General features: G+C 41.6%; 1 protein-coding gene across 1 annotated transcript in view; it reads left to right on the forward strand.

Annotated features, from left to right (window-relative positions):
• Nucleotides 1-18,231, forward strand: part of ZNRF3 (zinc and ring finger 3) — a 90,644-nt gene that overhangs the window by 44,516 nt on the left and 27,897 nt on the right. The window contains exon 2 of the mRNA XM_086623348.1: nt 9,531-9,656. Coding sequence (XP_086479474.1) covers nt 9,531-9,656 — 126 coding nt within the window. The remainder of the gene's footprint in view (nt 1-9,530; nt 9,657-18,231) is intronic.

Genomic DNA, 18,231 nt, shown 5'->3' on the forward strand with positions numbered 1-18,231 from the left:
CAAATATTGAATATTTCCAGTGGGGGATGTTCTACCGGTTCTCAGGGCAACCTGTTCCACTGTTTAATTGTTCTTACGGTGAAGAATTGTTTCTGTATATCCAAACAGAATTCTCACGGAAGGATCCTTGTGCCTGTTGCCTCCCGTCTGGTCATTGTGCACCCTCATGAAAAGACTACCTCCGTCTTCTCTGCAGCTACCTGTGAGGCTGGTGAGATCTTCCCGAGCCTTCTCTTCTGTAGGCTGAACAAATCAAATTCTTTCAACCTTTTTCATATGTCAAGTTCTCCAACCTTTTTATCATCTTGGTGGCCTTCTGGACCTTCTCCAACCAAAACTGGACATAGTATTCCAAGTGAGGTCTAACAAGTGCCAAGTACAGTGGAATAATCATGTTCCTTGATTTGCTGGCTATACACGTGCTCCAGGTGCAGCCTCAGCTGTTGACTCACATTTGGTTTGCTGTCCATCAGAAGCGACATGTCTTTTTCAGCAGAGCTACGCTGCAGTCAGTCAGACCGTAGGCAGCCTGTGCTGCTGTGCAGTATTGCTTTCTCATGTGTAGGAGTTCAAATTTGTCTTAACGCTTTCATGTCCTGTGATCTACTCAGCCTCGAGGAGAAAGTGGAAAGAGGCCTTAAACTGTGTCACATCCTGCCCCCACGCCCCACACCTTTGGCTTTCTCTTCTGAAGGGCAAAGCAAGAGTCTGCAGCCAAGGTGCTTCAGCAAAGATGTGTCCGGGGCCGGACATGAATGTAGAATGGAGAGGTGCTTACTCAGCTGTTTTGAAAAAGTAGAATCATAGAATGGTTTGGGTTGGAAGGGACCTCAAAGATCATCTAGTTCCAACTCCCCGGCCACGGGCAGGGACTCCCTCCACTACACCAGGCTGCCCAAAGCCCCATCCAACCTGGCCTTGAACACTTCCAGGGATGGGGCATCTACACCTTCTCTGGGCAACCTGTTCCAGTGCCTCACCACCCTCTGAGTGAAAAATTTCTTCCTTATATCTAATCTAAATCTTCCCTCTTTCAGTTTAAAGCCATTGCCCCTTGTCCTTTCACTACACACCCTTGGGAAAAGTCCCTCTCCAGCTTTTCTGTAGACCCCTTTAAGTACTGGAAGGCTGCAATAAGATACCCTGGAGCCTTCTCTTCTCTAGGCTGAACAGCCCCAACTCTCTCAGCCTGTCTTCATAGCAGAGGTGCTCCAGCCCTCGAATCATCTTCATGGCCCTCCTCTGGACCTGCTCCAGCAGCTCCATGTCCTACTTGTGTTGGGGACTCCAGAGCTGAACGCAGTATTCCAGGTGGGGTCTCACGAGAGAGCAGAGCAGAGGGGCAGAATCGCCTCCCTCGACCTGCTGGCCACGCTGCTTTGGATGCAGCCCAGGACGTGGTTGGCTTTCTGGGCTGCCAGCGCACACTGCTGGCTCATGTTGAGCTTCTCATCCACCAGCACTCTCAAGTCTTTTTCCTCAGGGCTGCTCTCAATCCATTCTCCACCCAGCCTGTACTTGTTCTTGGGATTGCCCCAACCCACGTGCAGGACCTTGCGCTTGGCCTTGTTAAACTTCATTAGGTTGTCACAGGCCCACCTCTCCAGTCTGTTAAGGTCCCTCTGGATGGCATCCCTTCCCTCCAGCGTGTCCACAACACCACACAACTTGGTGTCATCTGCAAACTTGCTGAGGGTGCACTCAATCTAAACTAATTTTTTTTTTAATCTAAACTAATTTTTTAAGGAATGACGAGATACAAATATTGTAGCAATACTCACTACAAGTGAGCAATACTCACTCACAAGTCAGTATACCTTCACTTTCTTTGTCTTCCAAAGGTACATCAGAGGCAAGTGGGATCCTTAAAAGGATAGCGATGCTTACCATGATGGGATGTAACGTTACTATGGACAGGCAATACTGAGTCTGGTTCTGCTAGCGTATACTTCAGAATTTTATAGCACATACTCCTTCATGGCCATGAGGAAGTCAGACTTTAGTTTTTTGGAAAAGGATGCCTTGGTACCCTGGCCTTTATTTCATGAACTGGGAACAATACGTAATGCTTCTATGCACATCAACCCTCTGCTCCAGAAAGTAGGAAAGTCTCTATTGCAGTGTTTCATGCAATAATTGGATGCAAAGAGTTACTTGGGGCCCTCTGACATATACGTAAATCTTTACCTGGCTTCCTAGAGGTACACTTATTCATTGTTTACCAATAAAAATCAGCCACAGATTCTAGTGGTGCACATTGCGTCTGAGTAGGTGCAACTGCCTTTTGTGAAACGCTCAATGCAACAATGAGAATAAGCAAAAGGTGAATAGGTATTTAGGAGACTTACTAAATCTGAGAGATGCTTTGTTTTTTTTAAAAAATAAAAATCAAGTCATCCTCAAATATGGCATCAAACCCCCAATATGAATGAAAAATATCTGCGCTTTGTATCTCTTCTCTTATTATTTATCAGGAGATAGAACACTTGATGAGTTATAGAGGATTAAGCACAGAGGGAGACATTGGCATCTCAGTTGGGAGGAAGACTAAAATTTAACTAAGAATGGGAAGAATAAATAGGTAGTTTTAGTGAAGAGGTTCTTGTTTAATTTGATTGTTACTGATCTCGTGTTGCTGTGACCAGAGCACACGATCTGAGCGTTGTACGTGCCTTGCTACGTTTCCATGCTGCCGTATTGCAGGAAGCCTTTCAGGAGGGGAGCAGAGGTCATGCCACTACAGCTACATCCTACTCGGTGAAGGCGTGCGTATAACATGGGCAATCCTTTTAGCTACTTTTTCCCAAAGGGTGGAGGAGAAAGAACGATCTTTTGTGGCTTGCGGGGTGTAAAGAATTGAATTTATAATAAAGAATTCAACCAGCAGAAAGTTTGCGAAGGTAATGCTGAATCTCAAAGGCATGTTATTGAAGTTTTTAAGACTGTCCAGGTCTCGTTATCCAGACCCGGCTTGTATTGTTTTAACTGATGTCTTGGAAGGAAAGGGGAAGAGTTGGGATCTGTTAGGGTTGTATTGTTTTGTTTTCAGTGCAGCTGAAATTAGGGAATCTGTTTATAGTGTTGACATACTCTGTCTTTCTGCAAACAGCTGGAACTATGTAAGACACAGAAATGCCAGCCTGGTTTTATCCAAGCTAGCACAGGCCTCAAAGCAATCTGATGAGATCACCCTGATCTGTGTGGACAAGACTGTCCTGCTTCCAGACCCAAGCCAATAAACATTTGGTGGCATGTGGATTTAATGGCTTGAAGGTTGAAGCTCACTTGTGATCTTCACATAGTGTGAACGTACCCTTTGTCTTTTTTTTGTTTAGGCCTTTTGGGATCCTTAATCGTAGTGTGAATTGAAAAAAAAACCCACAACGCTATAAATGGACCACTAAAGCTGGCTTTTTCCTCTTAGCCATTGGAATCTCAATACGAAGTGTGAATGAAACACTGTTGGTTGGGATGTGACAGAGAAATTTATGCAGAGAAGAGATTCGTGAGTGGAAATTGCATGCTCAGAGTGATGTACCATGAATGTGATTTGAACAGTGCTAGTCAGAAAGGATACTGACTAGGGTTTGGTGTGTTCAGGGAGAAGAAAGTTGCAGTAGTTAAGATGGAAATTGATGAGCTGATGTATAAAGAAGTTCTTCTCTGGGGAAACAAACACAGTAAGGGATTTTTGGAAGTGGTGTAGAAATGCTATGCAAAAACCCAATGCTTTTTTTTTGAGACGGGGAATTTAATATCTTATATTGGCAGGTGGGGTAGGGACAGAATTTTGAGGAAGGTGATCAGATTGCCATTGGTAATTTATCCATGAGGCGTGAGATCAGGATGAGGTTGATGGAGAAGCTGGTTTGAGTGGAGGTTAAATGATGTGCATTAAAAATCTGAAATCTGAACAATATGAACAGATGAGGGCACCCAGAGAGAAGATGAGTACTGTCACAGGAATTCCTGAGGAACCCAGAGGAGGACGTGCTAGAGCGTGGGGACAGAGGTCATGCTCCCAGGTTCCGGTCATGATAAGATTAGTAAATTGGTAGATCGTACAGCCTGGTCATTGATTTCATAATGCCATTTTTTTGAAAGAACTGACACTGAGTACTTGAATATGAATTCCCTAGATGTGTTAATGGTTACACAGAGCTGATGACTAATGTGTCTGACTTATCCCTTAGCTGAGTATATGTGTAGGTCCTGTAGATCTTCAGATTGACTCTAACGAATAGTCTAGGAACAGTTCGGCTTTGCAGTGCACATGTTTTTAATTGAACAGTGCAATGTTTTGGTCAGTTGTTCCCTCCTGAAACCTACAGACTTTGAGGGAGTATTGCTGGCATAGTATAATTTTTGTTAATTACTCTGGTGAGATTCCAGTGTGATGCAACAAAGTCCTTGGGAGTTCGTAGCCTGCAGATGTACCTAGTAAGTTCTCTGCATTTGCCAGTGCAGAGCCTGCGGCACCCTGTTAGTTTTGCTTACTGCTTACACTTGGTTTTGCATTTGGGTTTGAGGTTTCTCATGTGCAAGATCATTTTGCCATTGTGTGGTGATTTAATATATTTCTGTCTTCTCCCTGCTTCAGTCTTCTATGCATTGGTAGAAAATGTAAGATAGACGTTCTGTGCCTGGGTCGTTGGACTGCAAAATGTAATCTGCTTGCTGTGGTCATGTTTGTCCTTGCACAGCAATGATAGTAGCCAGCATGGCCATGTTGGAGAATTCTTCTGTGACAACTGTTTGTTTTTGTTTGCTAGCCGGAGCACAGCTTTCTTCTAGTAACTAGTTCATAATTCAGCCTTGCTATAGTTTGTGAGTAAAAGCGTGTGTTCTAAGTCGGTTCAATTCATGAGTTTGGACCAGAATTTGAAAATTCTTTCCCAGAATTTGAAATTTTCTTTCAGGGTGAATACAACTGTGTGAATAGCGTGAGTCCTGTACTGAGGAGACGAGTTCCTGCTTATTGTTTTTGCCTTTATTGACAAACTTGCCAGGGATTCCTTTTTTAGGTTCTTGCATCAGATAGAGTTCAGAAACTTCCTAGGAAATGTAATTCTTCGAACTAGGTTCAAGAAGGAGGGGAGGTTGGTATTTGGAAAAGGATGTTTCAAAACTCGGTGGAGTGGTCAGTAAGGGCTGAGTGGAAGTCACCTCTTGCCAGAAAGATAACTGATATTTATGAGATCTTATACAGTTCTTCATTCTTAGGTGTTCTGCAGTCTAGCATCATACTCTCTGTTCGATGTGAACATTTGAATAGTCTTGCGCAGCTTTTCAAAGAGACAGCTCATTAAGTTACACATATTGGTCTTGGTTTTAGTGCACGTTCCAAAATTCAGACTCTGGATTTCAGACTTAGTGCCTGGTACCTACTGCATGGTACACATGCCTTAAATGATAGTAGCTGATATTGTCATGCGTATTTTGCCCAAGGCAGCTGTAAGCACATGATGCTCTCTGAATCATTCTTAATGCATGCAGTTTCTCAGAGTCTTAATTCTTGGCTGATCTAGTAAAGTGAGATGAGAGGGTTTTCCTCTAAGATTTTCCTCTAGTCTTTGGACAACATACACTGCTGCTGGCAGTGAGAATGTACTGGATATGCTGTCTGTCCCTTCCTTCTTCTAATTGGAAGGTGGGAGCTCAGCAAAGCTACACTACAGGAGCAGCCATCCTTCATGATCTTGGAAGCTGCATATCAATTTTTTCATACAACAGGAGACAGAGTCCTGCAGTTCTATCATGGAGAACCAGAGAGACAATTAATGTGGTTAGCAGTTTGTCAGAAAGAGATGAGTGCCTTTTTAGGGGTCTCATTATTCTATTGAGTTGAAGCTAGAGTCAAAATGATTTGGAAGTTTCAGCCTCAGCAGCTTCTGCTGGCTTATGGTCTGCTGGAGGCAGGAATCGAGTGATGTGGCAGTCTCCATTTCAGCAAAACTTGGCTGTTGATGCATGATATGAACCTGGAATGAGACTTACAGGGGCCATAGTGTGGTTGGTACCTTATTGTGTCCCTGGTTGCTCTGTATTTTGGATGCCATTCGTAGAATCATAGAATGGTTTGAGTTGGAAGGGGCCTTAAAAATCATCTTGTTCCAACCCCCTCGCCATGGGCAGGGACACCTTCCACTGGATCAGGTTGCTCAGAGCCTCATCGAGCCTGGCCTTGAACACTCTCAGGGATGGGGCAGCCACAACCTGTTCCAGTGTCTCACCACCTTCACAGTATAGAATTTCTGATCTAAATCTACCCTCTTTCAGTTTAAAACTGTTACCCCTTGTCCTGTCACTACGCTCCCTGACAAAGAGTCCCTCCCCATCTGTCCTCTGGGCCCCCTTCAGGTACTGGAAGGCTGGTAGAAGGTCTCCCCGGAGCCTTCACTTCTCCAGGCTTCAGCTCCAACTCTTCAGCCTGTCTTCATGCCAGAGGGGCTCTAGCCGCCTCCTCATCTTCGTGGCCCACCTCTGGACCTGCTCCAATGGGTCCGTGTCCTTTTTACGTTGGGGGCCCCAGAGCTGAGCACAGTGCTGCCAGTGTGGTCTCAGGAGAGCAGAGTGGAGGGGGAGAATCCCCTCCCTGACCTGCTGGCTGCACTGCTTTGGGTGCAGCCCAGGATGACCGCAACTCTTTGAGTGCAACCATCTAGCCAATTTGTTATCCACCGAGGGGTTGACCCGTCAAATCCTTGTGTCTCCATTTTAGAGACAAAGATGTTGTGCAGGACAGTATCGAATGCTTTGCACAAGTCCAGGTAGATGATGTCAGTCACTCTTCCATCATCCACCAGTGCTATAACCCTGTCGTAGAAGGCCACTAAATTTGTCAGGCATGATTTGCCCTTAGTGAAGTCATGTTGGCTGTCACCAGTCACCTCCCTGTTTTCCATGTGCCCTACAGTTTCCAGGAGGATCTGCTCCATGACCTTACCAGGCACAGAAGTGAGATTAATTGATCTATATTCTTCAGATCTTCTTTTTTTCCCTTTTTAAAAATGGGGCATATGTTTCCCTGCCTTCCTCTCTGACTAGTTCTCATGTTTGTTTCTTCTGGGCATGCTTCTTACTACAGGAAAGAGAATTTATTCTGAACAGTTACACCCTTTCCATAGGGCTCTAACCATGAAGCTTACCTGAGCCCTATTAACAGTAGTTTGCTGATGATTCTTTTGGGGTGCTAAATCCTGTGCCTTGCTCTTCACCTCCCAAAAGGCATCAAGTTAATATTGGTATCATGATTGAAAAGTTTATTTTTGTTTCTGTTTAGTAAAGGCTAAAATCATAAGGAATTGTTAGCTGTGGCACCTTAAAGGTCCAGCAAAGCTTTTTAAGTGATTTGATGGTTCTTGATGGAAGTATGGAGGTAACTTGAGTTTTGAGGGCTCTGCTGCTTCCAGGCCTGTGATTTTTGTCTGCTAAACTATACGTAAGTCCTTTTCCAGACCATCTAGATTTTTGAAGAAGACAGGGGTGTTCAGAAATGTGACTTTGATTTTGCTAAATGCCTGGGAGCTCTGTGCCACATAGAATATATGCCCGGGGCATGAAGGTGAGATGCTTGAGCTAGGGTATACCGAGTCCTCGGCTGTTGCAAATTCCCAACGGTCTTGAAAACCCTATTCAGAAGTCTTCAATATTCTACACTGCAAATATTTAACTGTCTTTAGAATTGTGTGTAATTTGCAGCTCTCTTGCCTCTAAATAGGAAGGCTGTCTTCTCAGGTGTTTGGGACATTGTTATTGGAGACAAGGTGTCAGCCAGTATTGTCATTGAGAAGGTGAAAAAATCACTAATTTCTTTTTAAAGGTAAGGAAGCACAAGCTTTGTAAAAGGAAGAGAAGAGGCTCTTTCAACTTTGGGCTACCTAGATTTCTAGGGACTTAAGTGCAGAATGTGCTAGGTGACTGATCTGAAGGGCTAGCCACACTTGGAAGCTGTTATGGAATAACAGTATTCTGGAAGAAAGTGACTGCAGAAGGAATTTTCTGTTCCTCTTGGCCTTCTTCCAAGATCTTTTCTGGACTAAAGTGGGTAGAGACAGTATTTTTTGTATAGTTGGGAAAAAAAAAAACAAGACTTTTCATCTCATGACAGTGTATAGAAAGATCCCGAGCTGTTCATATGGTGGTTTGTGACACTATAATGCCGTATTCTGGCAGACACCAAAAAAAGGACAAAAAAGTGGAAGTTTTCTTTCTAATCATCAGGACTTTTTTGAGCTGATAGAGAGTAAAATATTCCTTCTCTGTTGGTTTACTGTTTGTCTGCTGTGTAACACTAACCCACTTAAACTTTGTGTGGCTCTTTTCGAAGTTACTTCAAACCCGCAGCGATGCATACCGATTTTGAAACCTTGGGTAAAAGCACCTGAGTCGTGGTTTCAGTTTGACCCTTTCAGGCATGTGGAAAGTGCCCCAGCACATTTGAAGGATTTTGAACTAGAAACTTGTTATATATGGGTTATGCTTTCAAAGCTCAATTGATACAGCATATGTCAAGGGAATTACATCAAGGGAATAGTTTTCTGTTTCTTTAGATATTTAACATAGATTAAAGCTCTGTGTTTACTTAAAGGATCCCATGGACTCCTTTTGGTTTTAACTATGTTGGAATATATGCCTGGCAATTTTGGAGAGAGCACTCGCTGCCTGACTCGTTCCCTGGTTTTATGTCTGTGCTGAATAGTTTATCCATCAGATGCTGAGTTTAAGGAGTGGTTAATCTTCGGTGACAGTACCTGTCCCACGCTTTCAAACAGAGTAAGTTGAACTGCTCATCCATGTGAGACTGTAAATGACTCAGTAGTGTGTAACAGTAACTCATAACAAAAAAAAAAGGAAAGATGAATTAAGAGTTGGGTAGAGGATTCTACTCTGTCTGCCTAGTATTGTGGTGGCCTGGTTTTTTCTTTTTCAAAATACAGGTGGATTGGTGATGAATCTTGAAAAATAATGAGTGGTAGGAAACTCATTAGCTCCCCCTAATCTGGATTCAGAAAAAAATGGAGACTTTTCCACAAGAGTTTGGAGGTTTCTTGTACCTTACTTTGAACTACATGTGATAGGCATGTTCCAAAGGATGACATACAGTTAATATTGTGCCAATATTTTTAAAAAGAGTGATAATGCCTCTCAAACATTGGCTCTGGGTCTTACGACATGTAAAGCTTTCATGAGTGACTCTGCAAAACAGTTTGTATTATTTCTGTCAGTTTGCAATACAAAGCGGATTCTCTCCTTTCTGAGAAAAGGACTTAAAGTCACATTTAATTGTGAGCCTTAAATGATTTTTCATAAGCAAGATGACGGTGAGCTCATATAATGTTCTAAGATTTTATACTCATAGCATGCTTCAGAAACGGAGTTCTTTATATATGCAGCCTTATGTTTCAATTTTTCTGGTGTACCTTTGTAAGTAAAAGTATGTTTGTTATGAAGTAAGGTATTCAAAAGCAATCTGTATGTTTTTTCAGTTCTACTGATTGGCTAAAGCTTTCTTTCTGATTCTGTTTCAGATGCATCCACTTGGACTGTGTAATAGCAATGATGAGGAAGACCTATATGAGTATGGCTGGGTAGGAGTGGTGAAACTGGAACAGCCAGAGTTGGAGCCTAAGCCATGCCTCACTGTCTTAGGAAAGGTAAGGTGGTAGTTTGGGGTAAATGCTGCATGTGTTTCTTGGAAGGGTTAGTTCCTTTCTGAGAAAAATCAGCAAGAAATAAAAAAAGAGAAAACTCCCTTTACTCCACAAAATATTCCTATTTTGCCTGTTTTTACACTAGATGCTTCAGGGAAAGATAATGTCCTAACTCAGTTGATAGAGATGGTGATGGGGAGCTGAGTGCTCACATTCTCTTTTTGAGCTCTGTAGGAACCTAACAAAGACTTCTGCAAAAACAACTGTTTAGCAAAAGCAATATTGGAGTAGAAATAGGGTGAACTGCAAGTGTGATGCTAACTCAATCAAAGGAAACTTCTTATCAAAAGCCATCAAAAAGAAAGCATTTTATTGGTTTTCATTAGGTACAATTTTTTCAGAAGATATTTATTAATTTTGTTTTTTGGGAAGAACAGTCTTCAACCCTAGAAGAGATTTCTTTAATTGCAGAATAGATATCTCTAATAACAAGTGAATCTTACTGTATTGGTCAATGAAATAAAAACTTTCATCTTGCTGGAATCTCCCTGTAGAATAGGGCCTCTGGAATCTAAATTCCTTTAAACATTTCCTTTTGTTTCATGAGGTGAAGTCCGTAAGATACCATTACTGCTGCCAGATATGTTAAAAAGGAAAGCAGAAAGCTGCTGTTCTTTTGTTCTCATCTTAGAATTTTTGAGGATTGAGGTTATTATATGTTGACATTTGAAGTCTAGAGTAGTTGGAAGTGTGTGAAAAAGCATAGGCCACAAGTTCTACCAGTAACTGAGTAGTTGAAAATCCAGGAAATCTCTGGGGTTCATCCTAAAATTCAGCTGGCTCAAGTTGCTGAGACTTTGGTAGCATGGTGTTGGTGACTTCAGGGAGGCAGTGAAAATGTAGTATATCAAGGAGAGAATAAAATCCTAGGTTGACGTTTTGTAGGTAAAACGTGTCTCTGTATATTTATAAACAAGACTTCTAAAACCTCCACATTTCAAATGAAATGGGAAACCATCTGCTTGTCTAAAATTTGCTACAAGTTTATCTTATGGTACATGGTGAGAAGCATCTCTCTAAGAAGTGACCACCCTTTCTATTGAATTTCAGCATAATACAAGTGTTTTTTTCTAACTCGGGATACTGTTTTTGTTTCACAGAAATTCCAGGTGATGCTTCTTTGCTTTTAGGAGGATAAACTCTGAGGTCTCGTGAGAATGGGAATTAGAGAAGACTGGGTACTGAAAGACGCATAGTAATCCATAAGTAAGCTCCAGGACTAAGTTGAGTCTTGGGGAAAACTGTATAAGGAAAGAATCTGTTCAGTCCCATCTGTCAGTCTCTTGAAAAGCAAGTGAGGAAGTAGGTGTGCAAAATGGACATTGCTTGCCTGACCCATTGCTATGTACCCGAATTGTGCCATGTCCTCTATATACTGCCCATGTCTCTTAAGCCACATCAATCTCTAGAATGAGTACCCCTCAGTATCTGCTGATCCTGGCTTTCTGAAGCTTAGCCTGCTGAACAGCAGACCCTGGATTTGCTTCAGGAGCTCTGTAAGCGCCTTCTTTGATGTGTAATGACAGTGATGTGACTCCTGCATCCATTGTGTCCAGAGAGTTTGGGCACAATGCCTCTTGTGTGTCAGTTTATGTGCAGTAATTTTAACAGGTGAAAAAAGTTTGGCCATGGTTCTAGGCAATACTTGCTTCTCAGTAACTGTAATGCCGCTCCTCATTCTGTATTTTCATGTTACCATTTATCCTTCTCTTCCTGAAATGCTTGTTGCCTATTTCATGCTTGGTGCTGAAGTTTCTTCTCTCCATCTTTTCTTTGCAGCCCTTCTGCTCAGTCCTCCCTATGCTCAAGTTATGTCCTGATTTAGAAGGACTCATTGGAATTCTCGAAATATTGTTGAGTGCAGATAGCAAGCAGGAGCATCAGCTATGAGCTTCTTACAGGTCTGTCAGTTAAGTCAGCCTGGTTATCTTATCAGTGGGAACAAGCTGCATTGCCATTGTCTGGGTCTCTGAAAAGTTCAGTTTCCACGCAGTTTGGTTCAAATGGCTACATAAGTATTCAGTTTGGCCTGTAAACTGGTCTTCCTGGATAAGTTATCAAACCTGCTGCATGTGTATATGTGTCATCTTCTGGTTGTTTTTAGGATTTGGCAGCTGTTTGACTTAAAAGAAAACATGAAAGGGAAAGGGAGAAGAGAGGACAAGGAAGGGGAGAGGAGGAAGGAGAGGAGGGAAGAGGTGAGGAGAGGAAAAATGGAATGAAAAAGGAAAAGAAAAGGCAAGGAAAGGAGAAAGGTAAGAAAATGGGAAAGGAAAGGAGAGGGGAAAGCGAAAAGGAAAGGAAAATAAAAGGATAAAATGAGGGACGGCCTTGAACAGGGGAAGGAAATGGAACTTCTTCCATTTAGAGAAGGAGGAAGAAATCGACGAGTGCAAGCCAACTGTTTGTTTCTCATTTAGTTTGGTTTGTCCTGCACTATTTGATCTTCCAGACAAATACTGTGTTTGCCTTTCAATGGAGTTGTGGTAAGCTCTTGCTTTTCCAAAATTATGTAAAGTAGGCCTGCCCAACTGCAACACCTATTGCGGAGATAATGTGGATGTTACAAGATGCAGGCCTGATGCAGCATTTCTGAAACATACCGGCTTCTTGGATAGATGAAGCATTGTATTTCAGCTTTGCTGATGTTGCTGATATCCAGATATTATGCAAGTGAGATAAATGGCAAAGCAACCCCTTGTTACACACACATCTGCATGAATGACTCAAGTGGGTAACAGTAAGACTTCACTGAATGCAAATATTCTTGCCTCCTGAAAAGATGTAATAAAGTGCATAAAGCTGAGTATATAGGGCATTTGAACTTCTAGACCACAGGAGTTCTGCTTTGTTTCGTGAAGTCTGACTGTGCGATCAATTATACCTCCTGCTGGAAGCAGATGTAGTTCCCCTTTTCGGTTCCTAATGCTGGAGTTGACATAGGGAGCTTCTAGGATCTATTCTTCGATCATAATTCCATTAGAAGCCATTTTGTGAAATGTAAGCCAAATCTCGTATGTTGGGAATGCGATGTGGTTTGATCAATTTGACCTATTGAATTGATAGTAGGAATAAAGCTGGTGCCAGGAAGGTGAGAGAATGAAGGACTTGCTTTCTTTTAAAACTGTCATGAGCATAATTTAAGTCTGCCTCAACAATTTAGGGCAAAATAAAAAGATGGTGCCAGGGCAGTTGTCTGTGTATGCACTTCCCTTTCCAGCTTATGGCACGTGTGGTCAATTCTGTTTCATCTGGACGCTTTTCACTGAGAAAGCTAATTTGGATATCCTCATCTTTGCTATGAACTAAGAGGATACGCATGGAGAGTGTATCCTGGCTCAGCTGACAATTACTTGGTCCGTCTTTTTTACGTACATAAGGAATGGATAACCTTGTCAGCTTAAGCCTATCATAAATGAATGTGTTTCAAAACTCAGATTAACTCAAACCATAAAATAATCTGTAAATCCTGTTTTAAGGAAGCCAATTTAAACTCGTTTCACTAAAACTGGTGGACATTTGCGTTGACTAATATAGTAGTAGAAGCAAAAAGATTATTGCCTTTGTCTGGTGGAATGCATGCATATATGAAGGAATACGTTATGAGGTTTTGTTTAGTTTAATAGTAAAGGAAAAGAAAGAAAACAGATTATATTGTGGGAAGCTTGGAATATTGTGAAGTAGAACGTAGAGACTACTTAAAAGCTGTTTGCAGAGCTAAATTCCACGACACACAAACCTGGTATAAAGATATATGGTTTTATTTTGGTTTTAGTTGTTGTAGTCTTTTTTGATTTGGGGTGGTTTGGGGGTTTTTGTTTTGTTTCGAGGTTTTTTGTTTTGTTTTTAGTAAAGCCCTGGTCTGTGTTTTCAGAAGCTTCACTTGTTTATCCATGTGCTAAATGGGATTGGTAGCTGTACAGAATTTAATGTATCTATTTTATAGATTTTTTAATTGTGCATCCTTCTTAGTCAGATTTAGATGGTGTAATGGAAATGAAAGAGTTTAAAAAAAATGTGTCTCCTGTTAGAGTGCCTGTGAAAACTGGATCCTGATTGGGAAAGGGGTGTGTGTGGCAGCTGTGATTTAACATTGCCTTTGATCACAGTGCAGCCCTGTTTGAGGCAATGCTGCATGCAGGCAAAGCAAAGGCCTGGGTTTTACTGATCTCATGAGCCCCTGAATAGGGCTAGAAGGGGAATGACAGAGGAAGAAGAAAGCTTTGGAAATGAAAAGGAAACCCCGTGAACCCGACCAGCATTATTGGCTGGATTTGCCTACCAGGGAGCCGCTCAGTTTCTGCCAGGCTAATTCTGCTCCAACTTCTCTACCCCACACCCCCGACCCCACCTCCCCCTCTCTCTTTCCTTCTTTCAGACTTTTTTTGTTTTTGAAGCATGGCTGTAGTAACTCGTTTCTCAGGCTGGGAACCCACTGGGCTGTTGCCATGGTCACTGGGAAGCCCTTCGTGCCATGTGCTTCAAAGGGAACCTTTCCCCTCCTGGAATTCCTGCCTTCTCTGCATACAGCACAATGAGACTCCTTCTCCTCCGCCTGCCCGCGCACGTGCTCCAGCAGCGTAACTTTGCTCCGGAGGAAGGGAGACGTGGTGTCGCCCACGGTACCTGCCGAACGCCTGCGTCCGCTGCGCTGTGCTGGCCGTGCTGGCGTGTGTCTGCACCTTCCAGTGCGCAGCTCTCCTCCTCTTCCCCCGCCCGGCCGGTTTTGAAGCAGATGACGTCTGTCAAGACAGTGAAATACAACCCAGCAATGCCATTGGTTTTGTTTATTTCAGTACAGGATAGATAGTGAGAAAATGCTGAAGATTTCCTTAAAAGTAGCACTTCTTCCCTTTCTGCAGGCTTGAAAGTCCACAGGGAAGGATTTTGTTCTTGTTTCTCTTCCAGGGACTGCCTAAGAGTCTCTTCTGTATTAACAGGATGTATGCATGTGCATCTGAGTAGAACCTAACAAAGAGAGGATGTCCCTGCCACTACAGCTTCCTGTTTTCCTCAGATCAAAGGAATCTGCAATATGAGGAAATAGGATCCTATCAGTTCTTCCAATATCCATTCACTTCTTTTCTCTCCTTTTAAGAGTTTATTTACAAAACATTTACGCAGATAATAACTAGAGGAATCTCTTGCTTTGCCTCATCTTTAATATGATTATACTACTTAGGCTGGGGCCAAAATCACCCTAACTTTAGTCTACATTAAAGAGTCTAACTGGGATTCCTAACCTTTTGTCTACCCATATAGTTTAAATGTAAACATTCTCTTAAGGTAGTCAAATGAGAAATCATGGGGCCATGTTGGTAGTTTAGTTCCTGAATAAAGACTGATCTGTTCTAAGACTTGAGGAACAAGAGGGCCTGTGAGGAGTCAATCTTAATCCTTTTCTTTTGAAGTTATGGAAAGTAATAAAAAAAGAAAGGCAAATTAAACACAATCAACTTAGACCTTTCTATTAATAGCCTAAATTAAGCATACAGTTATATGTACAAATTAGAACTGCAGTGACTATAAAAGCATACCTTTTGTTTCTGTATAACATTAATAGTTCTATATACAGTTTGGATAATTTCCTGTAGAAATCGATTCAGTTCAATTGTAGAAATGTGTATGGGATTTAGGCAAATGCTCTTTCATGCTAATTTTTTTCAGAAATTAGGACTGAACTATGCAGTAGACTTAAGATCTAAAATTAATGAGACATGTCTAAAACCATTGGTCAATGTTTCCAAAACTTTGCTTGTTCAGATATCTTTGACTGGTAGTGACAGCTGTAGTAACCCATTCTGTGATGGGTCCTGTGCCATATGCAGTAAAAGATACTGTCATTTTGGGAGAAGTTCTTAAATCCATTGAAATAGTTGACATTCCACTTGTGGTATCTGTTCTACAATTTGGGGACCTTTGCTTGCCTTCTGTTTGTCAGCCCATGTTTCTTCTTTGTAAACAGCATTTAAAAAGCATTTGGAATTCACTTTGAGGCAGTAGTGTCAAAATTTACAGCAAAATTTGATTGGTCTGGCTGAAAAGTAATCCTATGGGTATCTTTTAAGCTGGTTCGTTTGTTTCACTGTGTGGCTACATGAAGGTTTGTGTTGGCAGGGTAGTGTCCTGTGGAGATAGGACCCAGTAAGAGGAGGAGGGTAAAGGGACTGCACTTTCTAATGGCAGTGCTGGTCTAAACACGTCAAACTGCAGACTGAGAAAAGTTGTTCAGCAGCAGAAACTTAAATAGCGATTGTTTTGAACTCTCAAACATTCTGCATTAAGAAGGAAGTTGTTATGAAGCTGAAGTTTCTTGAATGAGACTACACTACTCCTTTGGCAATGGGCTAGTTGATAGATCTACAGTACACGTGCCGAACATGCCAAAACTTCTATCAAAACACAAACTACATTGTTTATTAATCCCATTGTTTTGCAATGAAAAAAGCATATGCATTTTGAGGGGGGGAAAAATAGCATCCTGGCTAGTGTTAAAGACTGAGCTTCTGAATCAGTCATGTTCTTTAAGAGTCTCCATTAACTTTGCATTTAAATTTTTCATTTTAATGGTCTTTTGTCTTAGCATTGCCTAAAATTAGAGTTAACTGTGAAAAGTAGTATATATAATTGCAATCCCTGCCATGCATGTCTTTTTCTTACTATGTGTGTTATAAAGAATATATTGAGAAACAGAGAGAATTACCATTTTCCTGAAGCACCAAAGAACAACATACTGCTCTAATATTGTACTGATTTTTTCTTGTTATTCCCCGCTTCATTATCATTTATAACGTCCAGGACACCTGCAATGTTAACATCCATTTTAAACAACCATAAAACATCTTTAAAAAAATTTATATTTGAAGGGATACTCTTACTTGTGCAAATATTTTTGGTGTCATTTATCTTTTTACGTTTTTGTTTCTTACTTCCCCAGTGCTACCAGTGTTATCAGACCTCTACAGCATATAGACATAACGGTTTCTGGAGTTCTGACCAAATTGCATAGATGAGTTCAGAAGAGGGGATAATATATGCTTTTTCAGGAAGAAGCTGGATTTTTGTAATGACAGACAGAAATAGTCCTCATAATCTTTCTGATAGGGACAAGTATGTAGTTTGAACAAAAAAACCCACAAATTACACAAAGCGAAATGCTTTTGTCAAAAGCTCAGTGTTTTTCCACTTCCCATCCCCTTGCCTCTTCTTCCGTCCCCCACAGACCATACTCTTAACAACAAACATATTTCAAAGGGATTTGAATGGGAAAGAAAAAGGAAGAAATGTTGCATGTAAGTGTTTGGCTGCAGAGAACATGAGGACGCAGCATGAAGCAGCAGTCTTATCGCTATGGTTGAAGTCTTGAGTTCATATGTACCTTTCTCAGGTCTCTTTGAATCCTCTCATTCCGTGACTACTTTCCACTTCAGTTAGTCCCTCAGAGGAACTGCTGAACTGAAGAGAGAAGGGAAAGGTTGGGCACAAGTAAGAGAATGGACAAGCAAGCCAATTAAATTCTGGAGATAGAGGAGAGGTTTGTGTTATGTATGGATCATACGGTGAAAGATGTAAAAGGAAAGAAAAGAGCTGGATCAAAGCCAAAGAGGGGAGTGCTCAAAAGAATGGACAGACAAGGGCTGAATCAGGCTGTGCAGTTCAGAAGTAGATCTATCAGGTTTTAAATCATGGGTGCTGATGGGCCCTTTCCATTGGCAAGTAGTGCCAGCAATCTGTTATTGTGTTATTTTACTAACTTCCTTTTTGTGTTTCCTGCGCAGTTATGAAAAGCAACAGCTATTCATGAGGGAAGGCTGTCTCTTATGTTCCTCCCTCTGGGCACTCCTTAGATTTATTATTGTTAGACTGATTACTTTAAATAAACGTCCACTTTTAGAGTTGAGTCCTTAGCAGTCCCCACCACCATCTTCACTCCTTTCCGACCAACTATGGAACACAGCTGCTTCTCCCTTAAGCTAAAGAAGCAGCTGTTCTTGCACAACGTGTGTTACTGGAGCCTTTGCTCAGTCAGAACTCCCACTGAAATTAATGGAAGTTCAGACTGAGTAAAGACTAAGGAACAATTTTTTTAAGATACGCCCCACATACAAATAATAATAGTATGTAAATGTTTTATGTCTCTATGTTTTTGGACCCTCATGATTCTATGTGCCTTATGAGCCTCTCAAACATGGAGAAATATTTGTATTTTACGTGCAGAATCTACCTGTTTCTCTAACAGGAGAAATGCACAATGGCAGATGTGTTAGAAGAACTGCAGAAATGGAGTTTGAAGCAGAAAAGTGAGTAGGCAAGTAAGTGCAGCTATGTTGGAGTACAGAAATGAGCACAAAAGAAGGCTGGCCAGCAAAGTCAGCTAAATGGATCAGAAAGTGGAGAAAATAAGGAGCAGATATGGAGGCGCAGGGAATAGAATTATTTAGGGCTTCATGGATGAGTGACACGCCTGATTTTGGTGCACTAAGAGATTGAAGGCTTTGAAATAATTTGGAGAACTGGG

Source organism: Tauraco erythrolophus, chromosome 19, assembly GCF_009769465.1.
Source record: "Tauraco erythrolophus isolate bTauEry1 chromosome 19, bTauEry1.pri, whole genome shotgun sequence".
Classification (NCBI taxonomy): Eukaryota; Metazoa; Chordata; class Aves; order Musophagiformes; family Musophagidae; genus Tauraco; species Tauraco erythrolophus.